The sequence below is a fragment of the Xyrauchen texanus genome, chromosome 36, assembly GCF_025860055.1.
Source record: "Xyrauchen texanus isolate HMW12.3.18 chromosome 36, RBS_HiC_50CHRs, whole genome shotgun sequence".
In the NCBI taxonomy this organism is placed as follows: domain Eukaryota; kingdom Metazoa; phylum Chordata; class Actinopteri; order Cypriniformes; family Catostomidae; genus Xyrauchen; species Xyrauchen texanus.
Genome location: NC_068311.1, coordinates 29,180,447 through 29,204,738, shown reverse-complemented (window position 1 = coordinate 29,204,738; position 24,292 = coordinate 29,180,447). Strand labels below are relative to the sequence as shown.

At 39.2% G+C, this 24,292-nt stretch overlaps 3 protein-coding genes across 6 annotated transcripts in view; 1 reads left to right on the top strand and 2 right to left on the bottom strand.

The window, feature by feature from the left end:
* The first annotated feature begins 2,550 nt into the window (after positions 1-2,550).
* Positions 2,551-6,236, top strand: ndufa4b (NDUFA4 mitochondrial complex associated b). Its single transcript, XM_052107655.1, has 4 exons — positions 2,551-2,718; positions 5,340-5,428; positions 5,772-5,832; positions 6,031-6,236. The coding sequence occupies exons 1-4, from the start codon at positions 2,677-2,679 to the stop codon at positions 6,085-6,087; spliced, it is 249 nt and encodes an 82-aa protein (XP_051963615.1). The 5' UTR covers positions 2,551-2,676; the 3' UTR covers positions 6,088-6,236.
* A 10,870-nt stretch (positions 6,237-17,106) lies between these two features.
* Positions 17,107-19,479, bottom strand: mlnr (motilin receptor). Its single transcript, XM_052106921.1, has 2 exons — positions 18,750-19,479; positions 17,107-17,444 (listed from the first exon to the last, which is right to left on the bottom strand). Exons 1-2 carry the CDS (start codon positions 19,477-19,479, stop codon positions 17,107-17,109), a joined length of 1,068 nt encoding a protein of 355 aa, XP_051962881.1.
* A 1,481-nt stretch (positions 19,480-20,960) lies between these two features.
* The window catches only part of LOC127629658 (fibronectin type-III domain-containing protein 3a-like), a 117,752-nt gene continuing 114,420 nt past the window's right edge, over positions 20,961-24,292 (bottom strand). For all 4 annotated transcript variants that reach the window (XM_052106809.1, XM_052106813.1, XM_052106811.1 and 1 more), the window contains one exon: positions 20,961-23,226. In XM_052106809.1, the coding sequence (XP_051962769.1) occupies positions 22,912-23,226 (315 nt within the window). In that variant the 3' untranslated portion in view covers positions 20,961-22,911. The remainder of the gene's footprint in view (positions 23,227-24,292) is intronic.

Sequence of the window (24,292 nt, the reverse complement as noted above, 5' to 3'; positions counted from 1 at the left end):
AACAATGGCAAATTTGCCGCAAAGCTCATTTGCATGTGAAAATGATCAGTGGCGAATTTGTGGCAAATTTGACATGAAATCACGATTTTTGTAAGGGCGGGCATGGCGCTATTCACACCGAGTCCCACAAATCATCTGTTGACAATCCAAAGGTTCTTTTTAAAGAGAGCAGTCCAATTTTCAGTGACTGCTGTGGCACAATCGAGCACATTGGTGGCACTAATCAACAGGCAAACACATGTGCTGTGCTCTTTTACATTATTAAACATTATTTTTTTGAATATTTATTCAATGTGCTGATACCTCATTTAATATAATATTTATAATGTATATAATGTCCTGGTGTTTTGTCTTAATGAACATTATTTAATATGTATATTACTGTGCTAGTTATATTTTCCTGGCATTAAAAATAACAGCGAGGTTCATATAAGCTAGTAGTATACAACAAAATGACAATATGACATAAAAAGACTCTTTAAATGTAATAATTTACTACGAGTGTAGACAAACTAATTGCCAAACATCAGTGCTATGTTTATTGCAAGGATAAAATAAAGTATTCCTGTAATGGTGCTCTTTTTCTCACCATGCACAAGAAACTCTGAATTCAATCCAAACATACAATAAATAAAGAAAAGACCATAAGGCTGTGTCTTCCTTTATATTGTAATTTTTTGTTGTGCATCATATTTTATGCTATACCTGTTTTACTTAATGTACATTATCCCAGGTGTATTTATATTATTCTATATTATCCAGGCATAAAAATAAAAAAGAGATGCTGGGTTTGGAAGTATGTTTGGAATATACTTGTAGCAAAATGCATGCATAAAAATTAAGACAGAAGACACAGGACACATGCAACACGGCTCTTTCATCATCTCACTTGCACAAAAATCACAATGTAGAACAGTGTTGCCTATTGTACAAGGTTGAAATAGTTTTTCATTTTATTTTCTTCAGCCTTGGTTTGAATAGACCTTTCGTCGGCAGTTCATCTCGCAAATTTGTCACAAATTTTGTATGAATAGGCCGTAGGGGTGCTTACACACTAGAGCAGCGGTTTTCAAACTGGAGCGGGGGGCAAAAGCATGTCTGGGGAAGCGTGGTGGAGAATGATGATAAAATTAAGTAAACACAATATATAAAAAATAAATAAATACAAGAAAGACGTAATGTAAAGAGAAATTCAAATTAGGGAAAGAGCCGTGTCCGTTTTAAATCATGTGGGAGTATAACAAATAGAATTTTCTGAAAGCACAACTAGACTTGCCTCTGACAATCTATATGCTCAAAGGATGCCTTTGACAGAGTGTGATGCAGAAAAAGTGTAAATTTTCTCAACATTTGACAGCATGAAAAACTTTGTTTTTCTCTCTACATTTTCATTCTGCTGAAGGTTCGCAGCGTTCGGTTGCAGTGTAAGATCTTGTGTGTAGGTGTACTGTGTCTGCCTTTACAATGAACCCACTCACTGAATCCAAGACTGCATCAACGCCTCAAAATTTTCTCAAATTTTCACAGTAGTAGAAAATAAATTATTATGACATATTTATTTAACAAACAGATGTACCTACATTTACATTTATGCATTTGGCAGACGCTTTTATCCAAAGCGACTTACAGAGCCCTTATTACAGGGACAATCCCCCTGGAGCAACCTGGAGTTAAGTGCCTTGCTCAAGGACACAATGGTGGTGGCTGTGGGGTTCGAACCAGTGTCCTTCTGATTACCAGATTACCAGTTATGTGCTTAGACCACTACACCACCACTACACCACGCATATGACTTAATGCATAGTGCTGTGCTCAGCACTAGCACTCTTAAAATAGGGCCCAGACATTAACATTCTAGAAATCGATAAAGAAATTATAATAATCGGCAGAGTAATCAATTATTGGCCCTTTCTACCATCTTAGTCATTGGTATCAGCATAATCCACTATCAATCGACTTCTACTATGAAGAATAATACTATTGTCATAGTTACTAGGGCTGTCAAAAGTTTAACAAGGTAGAAGGTTTTTTGCATTATTTTATTATTTATTTTTTATTTATTTAGTTTAACTCTTAGATACATGAATTATATTTTTGCAATATATATATATATATATATATATATTGCAAAAATATAATTCATGTATCTAAGAGTTAAACTTTTTAATGAGGAAATAAATACTGAGTGCACCTTAAAAGTCAAAATAGCTCCCAACATATATGAAAAATCATTACATTTAGCTTAATAAGGCACAGTGAAATTTATTAACATTTAAATACATTATTTAAATGTACAGAAACTTAAAATTGTACAGAATATGTTTTTAAAAATCACCCTTAAGGCACCGACTTTGTGGAATGACCCTCGGAAAGACGGCTGTTTTATTTGTTACTTTATTATTTTTCACGTGGTGATTTTTAAGTTCTCGTATTTTACTTATGTTGATTTTGTAAGAATTTAAATTATGGTTTGCGTTTTAAATGATGAGATCCATGTGCGAAGGAGAGCGAATCGTTGCGTTACCCGAGGGCACCCTCTGTTGCTCGGCACGGTGTAGCTGCATTCATCCTTCCAATTGCATCCATTCACACTCGGCTCAAACATACAGCACAGTGTGCTATTACAATACGAACAGACTTGAATCCTGCTGTATAGAGATATTTTAGGACTTTAACATGCTTAGCACAGTACTAAAACAACTGAAAAACCACCCAGCTGTAAGTATCTCAGGTCTGTTATTTATGATGCTCGTGTACAGGTTAGTTTCCGATCTCAAATTATTTGTCAGCATTTTTTTTTTCAAGCGCAGCCTATGTCACTTTCGCGCTCTCGAAACATATGTTGTCTTTTGAATATTGTGTCTGATTTTAACGGTAATTATTAAATTGTATCGTCGCAATGCGGAATGCCTAATCATGGATTCCGTGTGTCATTCCACAGCTATTGACATTCTGATATTTTTGTGACAGGGTGAGAATATTTGTTCCTTCAGTCTCTATAGTGAAAATTCACCATAATAACAGTGCTTGAGCACGTACTCTAAAGATCGCTTTATCTTTCCTGTGATTGCACTGTTCTATGAATTATGAACATCAACAGCTATTTCAAGGACATTGAGGACAGAGAGGTGAAATCTGTGTGAGTCTCGAGATTTACCTCGACTTTTTAGTATAAAACATTGGGATATATTATACGGAACGGAATTTGTCTTTTCTTTCATGTAGCTATTTGAAATAATTAGCCTGTAATTGACAATGTTTCTATTTGGTTGTAGGCTAGCTAATATTGTGACTTAAAGTTGCAGCAGATGGTATCTTTCCAAGAAATTAACTTTCCTTTTTTAAATAATTGAGTGAAATCAATACAAAACCTCTCTTCTAATTCCTTCAGAGAGGATGCATGCAGTGTCAGTGTCTCAAAACACAGTGAGCTGCCTACATAGACAGCATTCATGGGTTCATCCTATGAAAAGGGTGTCTATTTTACCTTTTAGATGAGGAATGATTTTAAAATCATTTTTATGTAAGATTTTAAATGGCCTACCACATAAGTAATGAGTTTCAGGGTTAATACGTTTAGTTGGGCCATTTTGGCTAAAGTAATATATTTTAGTACATAGATGTCATTTATAAATAGATTATGTCAAATGAAATATAAATATAGACTAAAAAAAATATTTACATTTTACGGATTTCAATTTCGTAATAAAATCCCTTCAAATTGAAGTGAATAATCTTTTAAATAAATACAATTAAATATAATATATATTTTTAAAATTGCACAATTAAATTTATGTTTTGTTTTTATTTATCAAATTGTAATGCATACATCTTAAAAATAATTACAAAATGCAAGTATTAATATCCATATTTTTTGTTTTCATCAAAATGTTCAAAACAAAATTGGAAACATAGGGAAACATACAATTTTAATTTATAAAACATAAAATAAAGTTACTGGCTTGTGTTGACATAAAATGTCTATTAACGCATGGTGACTGGCATTAAGCTATTCATTGTTGAAGATTTTACACATATGTACTCTACACAGATGAGCCAAAACATTATGACCACTCACAGGTGAAGCGAATAACGTTGATCATCTCCTAACAAGGCTTCATGTCAAGATCTGGGTAGATTAGATGGTAAGCGAACAATCAGTTCTCATAGTCGTGTTGAATGCAGGAGAAATGGGCAGGGGTAAAGACCTGAGCGACTTTGACAAGGGCCCAATTGTAATGGCTAGATGACTGGGTCAGAGTATCTCTGAAACGGCAAGGCTTGTGGGGTGCTCCAAATCAGCAGTGGTGAGTACCTACCTACAGTGTCCAAGGAGGGACAAACCGCAATCCTGTGACAGGGTGTTGGACGACCAAGGCTCAATGAAGCGGACAATGAAGGCTGTCCATTCTGGTTCGAATGGACAGGTCTACTGTGGCACAAGTCACAGAAAATGTTAATGATGTTTACGAGGTGGTTGTATCGCACCCTGCTGCATATGGGGCTGTGTAGCCGCAGAGAGTGCCCATGACCCCTGTCCACAATCAAAAGCACCTACAGTGGGCACGCGAGAGTCGGAACTGGACCTTGGAGCAGTGGAAGAAGGTCGCCTGGTCCGATGAGACCCATTTTCTTTTAAATCACATGGATGCCGTGTACCTAGGGAAGTGATTGCACCAGGATGCACTGTGGGAAGATGACAAGACGGTGGAGGGAGTGTAATGCCCTAGGCAATGTTTCGCTGAGAAACCCTGGGTCTGGCCATTCACATGGACGTCAATTTGACATGTGCTACCTACGTAAACATTGTTGCAGACCAGGTACACCTCTTCATGGCAATGGTATTCCCTGATGGCAGTGGCATCTTTAAGAAGGATATTGCGCCCTGCAACTGCACACATTGTTTGGGAATGGTATGAGGAACATGACAAAGAGTTCAAGGTGTTGCCCTGGCCTCCAAATTCCCTAGATCTCAATCCGATTGAGCATCTATAGGATGTGCAGGGCCAACAAGTCCCATCCACGGTGGCTCCACCTCGCAACTTTTAGGTCTCGAAAGGTTTACTGCTAATTTCTTGGTGCCAGATACCACGGGACACCTTCAGGGGTCTTGTAGAGTCCCTGCCAGCATTGTTTTTGTGGCACTCAAAGGACCAACAGCATATTAGACTGGTGGTAATAAGGTTTTGGCTCAAATGGCACCTGTCTTATAAAGTAGAATGACTTAATGGGCATCATAGGCCTGTTATAGGGTACCCAGCCTTATTGTTAGCCAGTCATGCTGTTTTACTGTTTCAGATTTGAAAGTAACAATTATAATTTTCTCTTACTCTTTGAAGTTGATCCCTCTATTTGTGTTCATTGGTGGAGGTGCAAGCATGTCTCTACTTTACCTATGCCGCCTTGCACTGAAGAACCCTGACTGCTCGTGAGTATATATTTCATTTCAATCAATGCCTCATCATACAGGTCACAGACTTTAAATTCTACGATACTTTTAGTGTACAGTATACCATGTGTGTGATTACATCTGTTTTTACATTGTTTGCTTATCTGCAGTATGTCTATAAGACGTATTTCAGTAAGACATTTTTCAGATGTCTTTGAGATGTTTATGATGTAGAATGTTTCTAAATCTGATCTTTTTAAGATGTTAAACAGATGGCAATTAGATTGTGATACTTTCCAGATGAAACGATCTAAAACAGACATCTCAGAATTGCATGTGTGCTTTTTGAGTATTATTGTACTGATTGTGAAATCTGTCACAGATGGGATCGAAAGAACAACCCAGAGCCTTGGAATAAACTCGGGCCAAATGACCAGTACAAGGTGAAAGCAACATTTACAAATTGCTTTTCAATTTACCAATTTTTGACTGTGTCCAGTTTTTAATCAATTTAGTCAATATAGCCTAATATAAGCCAAATATAGCAATAATATAGTCTAATACAGATAAAGAAAAGATCATATAATTGGTATATAATGGCTGACTAACTGATTAAACTTTTTTTTTTTTTTACCTCACAGCTCTTCACTGTCAACATGGACTACTCTAAACTGAAGAAGGACAGGCCTGACTTTTAAACAGATCAGTGAATGTGTGTTTTATAGATGGAATGGAGTCTTTGGAAACACACATAAACACAAAGATATATGTGATATAAATGTCTATTTCAAAAACAATATTTTTATCACATAGTTATCTTCCTCTTATCCAAATAAACATGACAGACAGCAATAATAGGAGTGTGTCTGTGTGTTTTTGAAGCATTCTCTACTTTGAACATTGGTTATTTTTCTGTTACATAAATAGTTGTACATTTTTAGCATTATTTCATGTAATCTAACACTTGAAAAATTCTAATACATAAAAATGACTTTCCTAACCTAATTTTCCAGGTTGATTTAGTCAGATTAATAACATTTTGATGAATAAAACCAGTTCATTTAGATTTTACCACGTTTTTTTCTTGTTTTAGATTACTGCAGATCTGCACATTTAAAAAAAAAATGTATCCCCTTTTCTCCTAATTTGGAATGATGCAATTCCCAATACGTAATTGGTCCTTGTGGTTACTCACCTCAGTTTGGGTGGCGGAGGAGAAGTCTCAGTTGCCTCTGCTTCTGAGACTGTAAATCCAAACATCTTTTCAAGTGGCTCGTTGTGCATGACACTGCGGAGACTCCCAGCATGTAGAGGCTCATGCTACTCTCCGCAATCCATACACAACTTCCCACGCACCCCATTGAGAGCGAGAACCACTAATCGTGACTATGAGGATGTTACCCCATGTGACTCTACCCTCCCTTGCAACTCTGCCTGTTTGGTTGCTTAGAAGGCCTGGCTGGAGTCACTCAGCACAACCTGGATTCCAACTCTAGACTCCAGGTGTGGTAGTCAGCATCAATACTTGCTGAGCTACCTAGGCCCCCAGATCTGCATATTTTTAAGAAGTTTTGAGGATGTTGAATATAAAATTTTAATGTTATGACATTTCCAGTCCTATTTTGCAATATTGCAGTTATTTTGTGTCAATGATGAATACCCTCTGCTTATAGTTTTCTTAAGGATGCAAGGATGTGTTATGCAAATGGTTTTTTATGATTATTGGTTTTGTAATTATGATTGGCCTTCTAGAATATATTCAAGTTTGTTCCAAAGTGCCCTTTGGACTTTAATATATTCCATGCAAAAGGTAATTATGATAATTATATGATGCATTCATTTGAAGTAAGAAACAATTGAGTAGCCTTGTGACTGGCTGCATAAACAATTAAGGAAAATATTAGCTGCATAAACAGAATATTCAGATTCAAATCACAAATATTGAGATACTCAAGATTCACAAATATTGACTACATTAAAGTGGCTCCAGTATGTATCCTGATCGCTTCACAAATGATCCAGAAATGTAATCCAGCAAACAAATTTAAATTTGCCATTGCATCTTTAGGAAATTCAGAAGTGAAGACCAGGAGACTCGGGTACGTCTTCAGCAGAATTCTTTATTGAGAACGTGCTGTGTGGCACTGCAGTCATCAAGTCCAACTAAGTGAGACTTACATTATAGTTTTATAGACATTTTGGTGGGCAGTCCTTCAAGTGAAGACAAAGTACTCAGTTTATGACCATTAATGTCCTGGTTACTTCCGTAACCTCCTTTCCCTGATGGAGGGAATGAGACATTGTGTCGATGAAGTGACACTATGGGTAACTCTTGGGAGCCCGAGACTCCTCTGATCTTTGATAAAAGGTCAATGGAATTTGGCGAGTGGTATTTGCATGCCACTCCCCGAATATACGGGTATAAAGGAGCTGGTGTGTGAACCGCTCATTCAGGTTTTTTTCTGCGAGAAGGTCCCTGCCATTTCCGCGGGTAGTCCAGCGTTGTGGCAGGAGGGACATAACATCTCGTTCCCTCCATCAGGGAACGGAGGTTACAGAAGTAACCAGGACGTTCCCTAACTGTCACTCACACAACGTTGTGTCGATGAAGTGACACTAGGGGTCCCCTACAAAAATGGCACAACTAGCTGAAATGTGTTACGTGAACTGGCGGTACAAGATGGGCAGACTACTGTGTGCCTTGTAGCCAGCGCACCAGGCCGACACGTAACCTCCCCCAACGCTGTTATGAGCATCGGATGGCCCTTCGGGGAAAAGTCGACTGCCCAAAAAAAGAATAGGGGCATGCTAGCCCAATCAAGTCACTCAGCTCCTCACAATTGCTCGTAACAAAATGCACAAATAAATTAAACACTTATATAAGCTCACAATAAATTTAACAGAATCACAATGTTCATTTTATATCTTTAATTTAATGTCCATATAAATGCCAAGCCAATGTACTCTGTACTTAAAATATGTGAATGTTTTTAACACTAATAACATAATTTTGAGACATATTCCAAGACGTTGATTCACAAATATAAGTGCTAAGATCGGTTAACACACTCACATTAAGGATGGATGGATCGATAGCGTTTGTGTCTGCAATGTTAAACGCATCTCAAACGAGCCCCAGTCAGAGACAGTCCACCTCTCCGCATATCTCGAAACACTCAAGTTAATAAATGCATTTGATGTGAACATTTAAAAGGTTTTCCATTAATTGAAAACCTGACCTGTTCCTCTGTCAGTATCGCATGGAGGCGGTGCAGTCTTTGAGCACTTACAGCCCAGTACTATCAACTCTGACTAAACTGTAGCGCTTGATAGTTTGAAGGCTACACTGGTCATGTGGTTTAGTGAATAATCATGTGAAACCGCGTTCTCAACACGGAAGATGAAAATAGCACAAAAAATCTCTAATTAACCTTTCCTCTTAAAATTTAAATGAATGGATGCTTAGGTTGTCTTCTATCATGCGTAACACATACAAATCTAGTTACATCTTAGAATGTGTCATGTTTTAATGTTTTATGACCCTTTAAATAAGAAGTTGATGCATGCCAGTCTATTACTGTAGTACACGATGGCAAGTTACAACAAAACAAACTATGATTAGTCATTTACCTGTTTTAGATGGCTCCTTCACATGCAAGCAGGCGATTCTCGTAATTTACATAAAGTTAAAAGGTGTGTTCGAATTCATGCTCTGCTGTGCAGACCGATCGATGCCAGACTTGCATGTCGGTGAGAAATTTTGTCCGACATTAAGCCCTGTTCACACCGACAGCGACATACAGTGACAAAGGTTCAGGATGTCATTAATTTTCAATGAGTGCACTGCGACACAATTGACAGAAGACCATTGGGGAAAAGTAGGCATGGTGAGCGACATGACAAAGTTTAACTTTATGCAAATGACAAGCAACATTCGGGAGCAAGTACCAGTGAGATTGACGACAGTAGAGCTCAAGTCATCTATCCGTGCTGGCAAGACAGAAAAGTTATAATGTTGTGAGGGATTTCACTGTTCAGTATCATTTGTCTGAAACCACAGATTACCAGTCCAGCCCTGGGCAAATAAAATTTTGGGCAGATGTGTGAATGGCTTTCGCTGCAGATGGCACATTAGTGAATGGGCACTTGAGAATATTTGAGTAGATTTGATTCCTTTTGTAAAATAATTAAACAACAACAACAAAAATGGCATGACATGTTCTTGGAAAATGTCTCTAAATTAATGTGATGAGGAGGAGGGCGTGGCCGGGCTGTGATGATGCATGGACAGTGCTGAATCAGCTGATCAGTAGGAGAGCAAGATAAAGGGGAGCCGGAAGCGCCAGTTCGAGAGAGAGAGCGCACGGTCACGCTGCATGTGTGTCTGTGTGTCCTCGTGTTTTATGTTGTTTTATGTTCATTTATATCATTAAAAGTTATGTTTTCTGCCGGTTCCCGCCTCCTCCTTGTGCATCCTTTTAACTGGGATGGAGGAGGGATGCGCTGTTGCGGAGTCCTCGCCGCTGCAAGGGGAGCAGCCACGGCCGATCTTAACTGACTGAATGGGAATTAGCTCTCGGCCTCAAAGTAGGTGGAGCTCCAGGTCATATCTCTGAGTGGTCATAATGTTTGGGCTCATCTGTATAGCGCCGGACCATGAGGTGGGGGGCATCAGCTTCCTGCGGGGGGCTCTACGCCGGGGCTGAGGACTTGGCCGAGCCGCCTGGGCTTTTGCCACTGCAGGGGGATGCCCTCGGTGAGCAGACGGGTTACGGAATCTTGAGCCGCACCGGGGAAACATGTGCTCTATCACCTCTGTCTGCTTCTTCACCACCTAGAACTGCTGGCCGAAGTCCTCGATGGTCTCAGCGAATAGGCCACTCTGGGAAATGGGCACATTCAGGAAACTAACCTTTTCGGCATCCCTCATCTCGACCAGATTTAGCCATATGTGGAGCTCCTGGACCACCAAGGTGGACATCTCCTGCCCGAATACCCGCGGTGTGACCTTCGTCGCCCGGAGGGCGAGGTCGGTCACCAAGCGCAGCTCCTGCATCACATCGGGATCAGGACTACCCTCGTGCAGCTCTTTCAGTGCCTTGGCCAGGTGTACTTGCTGGAGGGCCATGGCATTCAGGGCGGAGGAGGCCGTCCAGTAGCACTGTAGGGTTTGGTCGTGAGAGACGACGTAGTCCTACAGGCCTTGGAGGGGAATGCCAGGCGATTCCATCAGGTGTTGCCATTTTACGGGCATAGGTGCACTGCAACCGACTCATCCACTTGAGGAATCTCCAGTCCTCGGTGTCTGACATCACCAACGTGCTCTCTGATGCTGCTATCGAAACCTCATCTTGCTCAAGAGCTCCAAAAGAGATATTAAGCTGGGACTGAGGTGAGCATGGGATTAGCCAGCAGAGCCGCAACCGTTGGAGTCCCCAAATCGCTTCCATAGTCAACTGACCCGGCCTCGTACCCATAGGTAGAAGGCCCGGTGTGGGAGGCAGCTGGAGTGGCTTTCCCCCAGAAGAAAGAAAGCCGTGACCACAACGTTCCCATGGTCATGTTCTCACAATGAGAACATGAACCATCCACGAACGCTGCCTCAATGTGATTACGGCCCAGGCACGTGAGGCAGCGATCGTGGCCATCAGAAGCAGAGAGATAGCGACCATAACCAAGAACTACACACAGATGGAAATCCATCAGTGTACGCTCTTTTAGAGGAAATATACTCTTTTATTTGCAAGAATATATACTCTTTTAGCTGTCGAAGCACCCAGGGACGTACTCTGCATCAATCGTGCAGAGGGAGAGAAAGCCGCTGAAATGCACTGTATATCCAAAAGCCTACACTTCTTAGTGAGGTGAATGGACCGGCAGTGGAATTCAGCTCTCTGCGAATCAACCGCACAGCTCCGAAGAAAAAATCTGACTGAGTGGTTGTGAGCCAGATCCTTTTATGCAAATTCCACTCGCCAATACCCATAGGCCTTTTCTCAAAGATCAGAGGTGTTTGGGGCTCCCTAGAGCGACCCCTAGTGTCACTACATTGACACAACCTCGAGTGAGAGACCGATAGGGACATTTGTTTTTGGTCCTTTTTTGTGCCTCTTTGCAGAAGTTTGCAAATACAGCCTCTGGCCTCTTTTTCCGACCTCTGTTTTTCAGACTCGAGAGTTGATTTGGATCCTCTGCTACATGAATACATATGAAGAAAATGCAGGATGTTTCTAGCATTGTCATTTGGATTTCTAATTCAGAACTGAACATGTATGAGAACATTTCTTGGTCTGCAGTTTCATACTCTATGTCTTGTCTCAAATGTAATGCAACAATACCTGACTCCTGAGCAATGTTCTCTTCATCCCTCCTTAAACCATTCATGCTCTAAAAGCTGCTCTAAAGTTGGTCTCATGGCTGGATCTTTCATCAGGCACTGATGTACAGTATGACATCCTGCACAAGTTTTCACTAGAGAGCTGGTTAGTCCTGACACACTAATGTTATCATGTATAAAAATAACTCTTTAAATATGTATTATATAGTAATGTAAAACAATATAATAATATTTAAACAATATGGAGCAAACCCCGCTGTTTGCCATACACTGTATATTTTTTTAAATAATTTTAGGAAGTTGCATTTGTTGAGAACTCAAGATTGTGCCAAAGCTTAAAAAGTTAAATTGTATTTGTGCACTCTCACCCCTAGATAATTTCTGCTGATATCTGTTGACCATTCCACTCAGCAGAATACAGAGATACATAACTGTTTCTTTGTGTTCCATGTTGAACTTGGACTGGTCGGCTTCTCCTTTTCATGAAAGCAAGAGATTTTCAGAGTTGAGCAAACATTTCCTTTGCAAAAGTCATAATTTTGCAGTGGAGTGTAATTGGGGCAACAATCAGCTGGGGTTCTCTACAATTTTGTAAAAATAAAAAAATGAAGTATTAAAAACTTACCACTTTACTTTTTTGGATGTATTCTCCGCAGCCAAAGTCAATTAATTTTGAGTCTCTGTGTTCATCACAAAGTTCTCTTCTGCGATGTCACAATGGAAAACACCCCTGTCAGCACAGTGTTTAAGTGTGAGCACTGCTTGGTGGAATAAGCCACGTGCCAGGTTTTCATATAGATGACCTCCTTTACGCCTGATGAATGTCGACAACTCTTCACAAGGATGTGGAAGTTCCAGAATTAGGATGTGCTCCACCATGATCACTTAGATCAAAAGACACTTCTCAGTGCATTGAAGCCCACATAAAGTGATATCAGACAATGGAACTCAGTTTTCCAGTCAACAATTCAAAAACTTGAAATGCCTGGGAATATCAGCATTCCAATGGGCTAGCGGAACAAGCGATTCGCAGTGCAAAATAATTGATGGAGAAATCAAAAAGAGATGGAGCTGACATATTTATCAACTTGCTTAATTAGAGAAGCATTCCTTGTGATGTATCCTTGGATCACTAGCAGAAAGGCTCATGTCGAGACAGAGACAAACAAAAACTACGCTCCCAACCACTTCAAAGTATATCTATATCTATTCTGGAAGGGATTATCAATTTGTTCTAATTGCTAAATTCTGAATTTCATGTTATCACTAAAATGTAAAAGTTAAAGGATCAAGATATATCTGTTCATAACTGATATGTTAATATGTGACATCAGTAATGATCATTACCCAGTGATGCAATGGTTATGTTTATTTACATAACAAGGGATACAATTAAAGAAAGGGGATGTAGAACATTGGTTTAATGTTCTTTGTGCCCTACAAGTATCCTTGGTAAGGATGCTAGGGAAATGAGATGTAATGTGATCATGTTCTTGTCTGTGTTGTTCTAAGTTTGCCAGTAAACTGACGAATCCAGCATAAGCTGTCATCATTCAACAGAAACCATAATTACATTTGATAATGGCAAGCGGTCCAGACCCTGAAGCAGCAAATGAGCCCAAAATCATGATGCTCCCCTACCGTTGGGATGATGTTCTCATGTTGGAATATGATGCCCTTTTTATGCCATACGTAGTGCTGCATGTTCTTCCCAAACAATTCAGCCTTAGTTTCATTAGTCCACAAAACATTTTCCAAGTAGCTTTGTGGAGTGTCAATGAAACTAGTCCTGCTCAACCCGCTCAGAGCAGGAATTGAACCAGGGTCTCCAGCATGGGAGGTGGTTGCGCTAACAAGGAGACTAAATGCTACACCCTCTAATATCTGTCACTAGTGCATCTTTTGAGGCTAGGGGAGTGAAATGTACACACTGCACAGCTACCTACCAACTGACTCCCGTTACGCTCACCCCCATAAACCTCACTGTCATCTGGGTCACGGCACCACTGTAACCGTTCCTGCTCGACCCACTCCAAGCGGGATTCGAACTGACATCTCCGGCATGGGAGGCAGGCACGCTAACAAGGAGTCTAAAGACTACAGCCCCTAGCGACTGTCACTAGTGAGACTCTTGAGGCCAGGGCAGTGAGATTTAAACCCTGCACCACTACAAACCAGCGGGTCCCATTACCAGCTTGTAGGTAGCTGGTAACAGGTTTGAGTGCATTCATAATTCAAAGTAGCTTTAACCCACACCTCCAATCTCGTTTCATTAACCGGATGCCAGGCTTGCATAGTCCTGACTCTAAGTAGCTTGTTGGCATCATTAGACAAGAGGTTCACATACTTTTTTCCAACCAACACCTTGAATATGCGAATGATGTGTTAAGTACGTACAAGAACAATACGATAATTTATATATTATTACTTAAAACAGATTGTGTTTATTCATTATTGTAACAGATGAAGATCAAACCAGATTTTAAGGCAAATGTATTCATATAAACAGGTAATTCCAAAGGGTTCACATATTTTTTCTTGCCAATGCACATCTATCCATGGTAATGAGGAGCATGGTTTTACCTTTGATAACCATAATCTTACTAGTACCACTGTTAAACTCTGGATACTATGCAAGAACTGTGGTAAATGTTCATAAGGGCAAGAATAAAGGAGTATTTAGCAAGAACTTCTCATTTTAGTTTTTCATTTGAAATAAACTTTATGAGAAGAAAAAAGTGCAAGATGGGGTGTGTTCAGAAAGCTGTTTTGAAAACCATGTTTATTTTTGCAACTCTGTCATTGCATAAATTATACACTTCATTTTAGGGTTAGTGTTAGGTTAGGTAGTTAGGGTTTGTATTTTCTGTTGTGGTACAGAGTTGCCCTACTTTTCTCTCTTTTTTCATAAAAATCTTAGTTTGTTTTCATTAAAGTAAAAAACATTTTTTTTTTTTTTTTATAAAATATTAAAAATAAATAAAATACAAATATTGTTGTGTACCATACATTGTTAAAGTCTTCTAGTACATGTATAGTGCCTGTATACAAATATTCAAAGTCGCCTGTTGGGATGTTCTCTTTCCTGGTGGCTGTAGGAGAAGCCCCTCGATCTGAAGCCCTTGTTGTGTCAGTGTTCCCTCCATCAGGTGTCATTGTAAAGTCACCCAACATCAGTTGAGCATTACAATAGGCCTTGAGCTGCACTGACTCCAGCGCAGGAGCAAAGTCTGTAGGGCCTACTCGTGATGGAGCGCTGAGTGAGTTTGCAGTCCGTCTGTCTGTTCTGACATCGAGTCGTTGCTCAAGTGAAGTAAAGCGCTCCTGCGAACACTCGCTTTATATAAGGGTCCTAACTATGTCGTCATGATGGTTAGGCTATGCCGCATTAAAAAGCTTCGATTGTTAACGCACGCCTGGCGAGATATTGTGATGTAAGCGACATGTGTACTTTTTGTAATAATGATAGTGAAAGCCTTCTATGAATGGAATCTCCATAAGGTGAGGAACACTGCAGCTCACTCGAATATGCTAAATTAAGATTTACTCCTATAAAACCTTTTAAAACTTTCTGAATTTTTTTTATTTGATATTATGTATATAACGATTAAGCATATTTCTCCCAATTCTCTAAATCAAAATCCATTTACTTTGGAGTTTGTATAATTCTATCATGATGTAGTAATGCTAAATTTAGATAACATTTCGAATTACATTGGTGAAAATGTGCTTAATTGTTTTAAAAAAAATGCATCTTCCTGTCAAACCAAAATGAATTGATTATTAGATTTTTCATAAAATGTTTTATTTCAAAGTCAACATGTAAATTCTATGTTAATGAGTGGGTGGTGCTCAAGAGAGGATACTTTAATACATGGTTCTCACACTAGGGGGCGCAGAGAACTTGAAAGGGAGATGCATTTGTACAGCATGTATGCTAGGGTTGTTTTTGATTGACAGTCCACGAATGTTTGCTGTTATTTAAGGTGCACTCAGTAACTTTTGTCTTTGTGTCATCTTGGACTTATACTGACACCTAGTGGCTTGGATGCAGCATCATTTTAATCAATATTTTTCAGTTTCAGATGTTATTGTGGAAATGTAGTATTCACAGTCAGTCATGATTACTTTAATCAATGAGGGAATGTGTCAAATAACAGTGTGGTTACTGAGATTAAGTGAGTAGTATTCGGCTGGTCATGTGATTCTAACATGGCAGCCCCCATGTGCAGACCCTCTCCATGTAGAATAAAACAGCTTTTTTAAGGTTACTGATATGACTGGAATCATCAATTGAATGTAAGTGCTCATGATTTCATATATATATATATATATATATATATATATATATATATATATATATATATATATATATATATATATATATATATATATATATGTTTATTGCAAAGTTACAATTCATGTCTTTGAGTTCAAATTTGTAATGCGAAAACAATTACGGAGTGCCCTTTTAACTTAAGAATAATAATTGTGCTTGTTATATAGTATCATTTTAATGAATTAAAATATGTACAAAGGAAATGACAAGGACACAACAGAAGGATAGGATATTATATTGAACCTGGGAACATTAAATAAAAAATCCCCACTTATCAAGTAGTTCTATAATAACATATTAAAACATCACTTTTAAACACAGTATGTGGAATCTATGTGAAGGCATATGGTTCTTTATTCTTATTAATGAAAAAGTAATGCATCCTTAATGTGTGTAATAACTGAGGTAATATCTGTACCTCCATTTCAAACCAGTAAACGAATAATTTAGGAGTCATATTCCCCAGCAGTCACAAACTGTCACAGGCTTTTCTGTGCCACACTTACAGTCGGAGTCAGTAACATTCTCATCATTTATTTTTATTTATTTTTTTATTTATTTATTTACTAACACATGTGTGAGTCAAATTGTCCTATTCACGCAAAAGGACACAGAATTTAATGTCTGTCTAAATAGGTAACCAAAGCTAATCTACTTCTCAAACTTGTAATATGTAAGGGACGTTAGGAGATGGATGACCACCGTAAGAACAATGTGCATTTACTTTTAAATAGTAACATTTATATTAATGGGTAACACTTAACAATAAGGTTATATTTGTTAACATTGGGAAATGCATTAGTTATCATAAACTAATAATTTACTTTTTTTTTTTTTACAGCATTTCTTAATATTTGTCAATGTTAATTTAAGAAAATACAATTGTACAGATAATGGTAGCTCCAGCTGCTTCATCCAAAAACTCTCTGGTTCCATCCAATTAAGTTTTTATTTTTAAATTTACTTATGGAAAATAGAATGCCATTGTATGCAGAGTTTTTCTGTGTGAATGTAGCCAATGTAACACTAGAGTAATGAATGTTACTGTAAGCCCTCCTCTGTCATCATGGTTTCTTTCACCCCGGTGAAAGTCTCCGTAAATGCAGTGATGTCATCACGCGATGAGAGGTGCCTCTGATCAGGCCTGTGGTGGAGTCTGCGGCGCAACAGGAAGAGGCGTTTGACAGCGGATCGATACTTGTTGGACATGAGGTTGTAGAGTACGGGGTTAACCGAGGCACTGACGTAAAACAGCACCATTGAGGCCACATTGAAGTCCTGACTGAGGCGGGCAGAGTGGTAGTCATCCACATGTGTGAAGAGGAATCGACCGATGTGGTAGGGCAGCCAACAGATGGCAAATACCAACACAACCACAGCTAGAAGATAGAGAGAAGGTACAGAAGATTGAGATGGTGAGCTCTATCCATTGTCCATGATAAAAAAAAAAGCATTTTCAAGTCAACCTCAGTCTAATACAAATTCTTCCCCTTGCTGATCTTTTAATCATAATACCTCTTCAGGGACAGCTAAACCGAACCAGCTCCTGATCAAAGCATGAGTGTACATGTCTACTGACAGAAAAGAAAATCTGCTCAATACAGAATCAGCTAGAGCATCCAGTGTTCTGCTGCTTTCGGGGTGTATCTGTAAAATGTACCAAGGACAAAAGTATGGAAATAAGCTCCATTTAGTTTATTCCATAGTAGTATATAACAATAAGATTTTAGCTCTGAGGGGTGAATTCACTAAGAATGAATCGCAGTCAGTAAAAGAGCGGCTTGAGCTGGTTTTGCGAAAACACACCTGTACTACACTCAATTTGCATAGCGCAATTCCGATTTTTAATTCCAGTTAACAGCAGAGAATCCAAAATTACACTTAGACGTGACAGTGGTCCCTGGCCCAGATATAAGCAGACTTTTACATTAAACAATGTGGTGAGATCGGAATTATTCATCAGAATGGACCGCTGTCGATAACCGGACAGGAGTGAGCAAGTTGGCCGCAGTTCTGCTACTTGCACTGCAAACAAGCTGTTCATTTAATGATGCAAACATCCAATCACATCATCTCCGTATGTCTGATCGTGGACAAATTACCCAATGGCTTGTTCAAAAACAGAAGACAATAATATACATTTTAAACACAAAATCATGTCAGCTCACATTTTGGTTTCCTTTAAAACATGCAAAGATTATCGGGATTTAGACCTACAGGGTTATCCAATAGTGTTGGGGATTAATCTTGATTTACCCCCCCAGAAACCTCTGGCACAAACCATCAAGGGGACCCCCTTCTGAAGAAGCCAAGACCAGATGCTCTCAACACTTATATTTATATTTATATATTTATGCATTTGGCAGACACTTTTATCCAAAGCGACTTACAGTGCCCTTATTACAGGGACAATCCCCCTGGAGCAACCTGGAGTTAAGTGCCTTGCTCAAGGACACAATGTTGGTGGCTGTGGGGCTCAAACTAGTGTCCTTCTGATTACCAGATTACTAGTTATGTGCTTTAGACCACTACACCACCACCACTCCACTACACTTGCTCTGCTCCAGGGGCTCTGCTCGCCTGTGTAAGCCGGAGCCCCGCATTGCTTAGAAATGTGATAGCATAACTCTCCTTAAAGAACAGCCCACACATGAGAAAGCACCCCCCCCTTCAGAACCACTCACCTAAAATCTTGATGGTCTGTCGGTGAACCCTCTCCCTGGCTGCCGCATTGGGCCCGTGAAGCTCATTACGGCTCTTCCACAACTTACGCCCGATGGACCCATAGAGGAAGAGCAGACAGAACATGGGGCAGAAGAAGTAGGCTGTTGACACCCAGATAGTGGTGTGGAGCAGCCCAGAGTCAATAGCGTAGCGAGTGTGCTTGCACTGTCGCGTGTTCGGATCGGGCATCGTCTCGTTCTCATATTCCACACCCATCAGGAATAAAATTGGTGCGGCGGAGAGCAGGGCGAAGCCCCACAGCGCCAGGATGACATACTTGACCCTCCGCTTGGTGATGGCAGCTTTGGCTTTGAAAGGGAAGCAGATGGCCAGGTAACGCTCCATGCTCAGCACCGTGATGTGGAGGACAGTAGCATTGGTGCAACCTTCGTTGATGTAGTGTGAAAGACGGCACACAAGCTCCCCGAAGACCCAAGGTACATACTTCCAGAGGCGGTAGAGGTCAAAGGGGAGGCTGAGGAAGATGACTAGGTCTGAGATGGCCATGCTGGAGAGATAGAGGTTTGTGGTGGTCTTCATGTCCTTGAAGCGCTGTATGATGAGTATGGTCATTGTGTTGCCGGTCACTCCAACAACGAAGAGCAGGAGGCAGATGATGGTTACTGGAATGAGGGTGGAGTTTGGGAAGAGCGAGTCTCCGCAATGTTGGTCCTCCATAAACTCTTCCATATTGATGGAAGTCTACAGGTGCGTTGTGGTAGGAAAGGTCTGAGAGATTGGAAGGGGGGTACGAAAGACAAAGGCGAACTACTACAAGATGTCTACATGAGTTTTAGCAAGAAAATTTCAATTGAGGTGACTCCGAAGCTGACAATCCATTTATAATAAGAGGCCAAAACCTTCATCAAGGTCCACAAGTATCGAAGAGGCAGTGCATTTGAAGAAAAGATGAGGCTTGTTGAGGTAGAATCTGGTTCACTGAATCCAAGACACTGTGATCTTCACCTCTCCTCTACCTTAGACTGTGTGCATGCAAAACATCACTTAGTCCCATTCTTAAATAAATAATGAGATCACAAGAGGTGGAGACATGACAGAAACAGAGGCAAAAGGCGGGGCAATTGATGTCAGGATTTGAATGAAGACAGAGCTCTTGATTCATGTAATAGTTAATTGGTTGTCTACAAAATTCTTGTTAGAAGTTCGATCTCACATCGTGTGAGTTTAGGACAGGACTAAATGTGTGTATGCTGGGGACAAACCCCTAATTCACAAGTATTGAAATTTAGCTATGTTTCAGAATGGGAATGAATTATGCCTAAAATCGTGTGGCTAGTTGAGGAGAGGTGAGCCAATACTTTTCTAAATGACCAGACGATTTTTGACTGTAAATTAGTAATACAGGTGAATACATCCCATAGATCTTTACTGAAGGTATGGACTCCAACCATATCTAGGGATCCAGAATATCAGAGATTTGGGGGGAGGGCTCTTTTAAGTTTGATCACTAAGTAACCACCTAGCAACCAACCAGAACATCTTAAAGCCCTAACCGGCAAGTTTTGCACTTGCAAGCACCGACTTACAAAAATCTGATTATTTTTGCAGTTGCATTTGGCTTAACCTTGAAACTCTAGTAAATAACTCCATATGATATATCTAATATGACCACAACTGAATATAATTATCTTTCTTTTTGTAATGAACATACAATAAGTAATTAGGATTGTTTTAAGAGTCTCCTAAGAGATTGGCATTATAACATCTCTATTTATACACTGTTGGCAGAGCTTTCCTCTTGTTTGCCATGAGTGCTGACTTAAATCATGAAAATAAATTTAAATGATAATGTCTTCGTAATACACTTAAACGTTTGACACAGGTGCTAAAGAATAATTTAATCTGATACAGAATCCATCTGGTGCAAGCCATTGTAAGCACTCATTGAATCCAATTACCTTAAGAGTTGTTTCCTTTGCCCTTTTGTGTTACATAGAAAGCTTGGAGGTGAAAAATGTTCCCTGCAATGAAAATGCACCACTTTTCCCAAGTATCTTCATTGTTCACCCCCTCCCCCTCCAGTTCTTGTCTAAAACCCTTTTCTAGAAATTTGAACACAAATTAGACATTTGGAAACATTTACACGCAATGATATGGATCATAGGACTTGTGAGCATATGGCAACATGCAGGAAAACACTTTCAAGATAGTTAAGAATTATAAATCTTTTATTGTGCATGGATCCGTCTGTAGATATCATGACTATACAGACACACTTTAGATACATATATATGATTATACATTTCCTATCTGATAACGAATATTTTTAAAGTGATATGTCTGGTTGTATGTATACTATAACAAATTTTTGTTTTGGAATGTACGGTGTATGAGGTAACTGCAAACATTAAAATTACGTAAAAATTGTCATTTTTTTGTGCATATTTTATTGATTTTTTGTCGTTTTTCTTTCTCCCATGCACCAAACACCTACTATGGTGGGGAGACGTTAAAATGGCACACTTTGCAATTACATTTTATCACTATCAAAAATAGGAATTTGAGATTTTTTTCCTTCAATGACAAACAGAAGACATTTGCAGAATATCTATTAGACCAAATCATGTAATTCATTTTTAATCAAAGGTACTTGCAAGGTACCTTGTGACAGCACTCATTTGCCCATAACCAACCACAACACGAAACCCTACGACCAGATTGTCACACTGACAATCAGTCACGAGACTTTAACACAGAGAAAAAGGCAAAAATGTAAATTCACAGGAAGTACATGAAGGATTAACAGATTTCATTACTGCTGTTTGCATTTTCAGTTCTTGCACTTTTCTTAATTTCTCTGCCTGACAGAATTAACTTAAAGGTTTTCTTTTTCATATAAAAAAATAAACGTGTGATTCGAATGAGAAATCAAAAGGTATCTGAAAATGAATATTTAGTCCTATATTCAATACTCTAGCGATTACACCAAAAAGTAATATGACTAAAAATAAAGGCTAACACAATGCGATAATCCATAACACCAATAATTTGGTTTCTAAAACTAAAAATAGAACAAATCGAAGAAATTAAGAAAATACTATTTGACTTCAGAAAATAATGATTTTTGTTTGAATATACCATTTCAAGAACAAATTTTGTGGTACTACAATTTTAAAACAGCAAAACACATGAAGGGCTTGCACAACTGGATAACATATTCCATAAAACGCATCACAAGATCAAGACGCATTCAATAAGTATTTTTTTTTTTCTCTTCTCACTAAGGTGCAAAGTTAACGACTGAAGGAAAGGTGTCCGAGAAGCGTACATTGTTTGTGCTGAATGACAATATTTTGGAGCTAAGCAGCTGCTTGATTGTAAAAACAAGCTACAGTATACGTACATGATAGTAAAAATATCTATTAAGCTGAGTTAGTTTGGTATTCATAGTCTTACTCCCCCATACTAAACCAGAATCTCAATGAACACGTCCTCTTGTCATACTGTACAAAAATATACTAACATTTCTCTAGTTATTTTTGCATCCTTTACACATTCTGAACATCAAAAAAGTTCTGAGGAAAGTGCTAATCCAACATTCGCTAATTCCAGCGGTATCCGTCTCGCCTCGCCTTCCTTATTTCGTAGACTTTATCTCCCAGAGATCGCCACAGACCCCCGGAGTGCCCCCTTCTCCTATAGCGTGGTCACTGGCCCTCAGTCCCATGCCCAAGATAAGCTGGTGAGCGGTCACCGAGCTAGCTTTGGAACACTGATCGAAACACACTAGACAGTATACAACAAAAATTATACGTATAAATAACATAAAGATTACAGCTACACAAATAAATGAAAGTGGTACAGTTAGTATGCGATGAGCGTTAAAGCTTCACTGCTGATCCTTCAATAAATCACCCTCCAACTCCGGCGCAAGGGAACGGTGTTTTGTTTCCGACAGCATGCGTAGAGAGAAAGAAGGGACAGCGAAGAGCGAGAAAGATAGAACGATAGAGAACGTGAAGTAATTTTATAACTTTATCGCAATCTTTCCCTCAATGTGGCTCCTTGCCATTACAAAAAATAAACAAAAACAAACAAATAAAAAAAAAAACAAAGTTCGGTTCGTTTGGACAATATAATGCAGCCTCAGAGCGCTACGGCTCATTCGATGACAAAGTACTGGATGGCGACCGCGATGAGGATGGAGGTCACGGCCAACAGGGCGATGATAAGGAAAGAAAATTGTTCATCCGTCAGGCTGCGTTTTGGCTTCTGGGCTTCGGTGGCTTTGGACCCGGTGGCACTGGAGGCCCCAGGTGTGTCGATACGAGGTGGGAGCAGGATGACGGTGGAGCTGTAGGGGCCGAAGATTTCGGGAGCATCCTGGCACTGGCGGATGGCGCAGACACGGAAACGGTACTCCGTGGACAAGTTTAAGCTGGGGAGCTGGAAGGAGGTGGCCGAGCCCTTGTAGATCTGAGTAGATTTGAGACAAAAAGAGAGAGAATGCAGCGGTCACATATTGCTTTTGTAAAATTGCATTAAACTTAAAAACATCTGTTTAATGAATTAATTTACGTAACTTCTCAATCTCCTTTGCCCATAAAATTAACTCAACATCAAATAATATTTTATGTTATAATGTGTATAACTAGCCATAGAATAGAATATTAACAACAACATAAGAAACATTTATTACAGGGACATTTAGAATTTCTGGGGCATTTCAGTCAGTTTTGGTGGCATTTTTTGCCCTAATTCCTGACCCTTTAATCACCAATGACACTGTTTTAAATAGAGTTCAACAGGACTGGATTGGCGCAGGAGTAAAGGCAAAAGAAAAAAAGGCCAGTTTTGTGGTTTTACAATGGATGAACTCTATATGATAGGACATTACAAATTCATACCATGCATATGTTGGGAAATTCCACAGAAATGTCAAACATCATGGAAAAATAAATGTTCAAACCAAAAGGAACAAAACCTCCTTTTAAATTCCGTATTATAGGGGTATAATGGAAAATTCTGTACCGGACCACTAGAGGGCGCTGCTTGCTCACACAGCATGGACTGAAGCCTGACTGAAACACTTAAGTATTTTAAAATGCAGCCTTTTAAAAAAAAAATTTTTTGCTTTTCCTTTTTATTTTTCTGCCATGAGTCGTAAAGGAATAATTCACCCAATAATGGAAATTCTCTCATCATTTACTCATCCTTATGCCATCCCGGATGTGTATGACTTTCTTTGTTTTAGCAAAACACAAATGAAGATTTTTAGAAAAATATCTCAGCTATTTTGTTCCATAGTGAATGAAAATAGCAAGTGAATGGGTGAGAACATTTTTAAGCTCCAAATATCACTTAAGTCAGCATAAAAGTGATCCATATGACAGTGGTTAAATCCATATCTTCAGAAGCAATTTGATTGGTGTGGGTGAGAAACATCAATATTCAAGTACATTTTTACAAAAAATTCTCCTCCCTGTTCAGTCAATTTCCACTTTAACTTTCACATTCTACTTCCTGCGTTTTTGGTGATTCA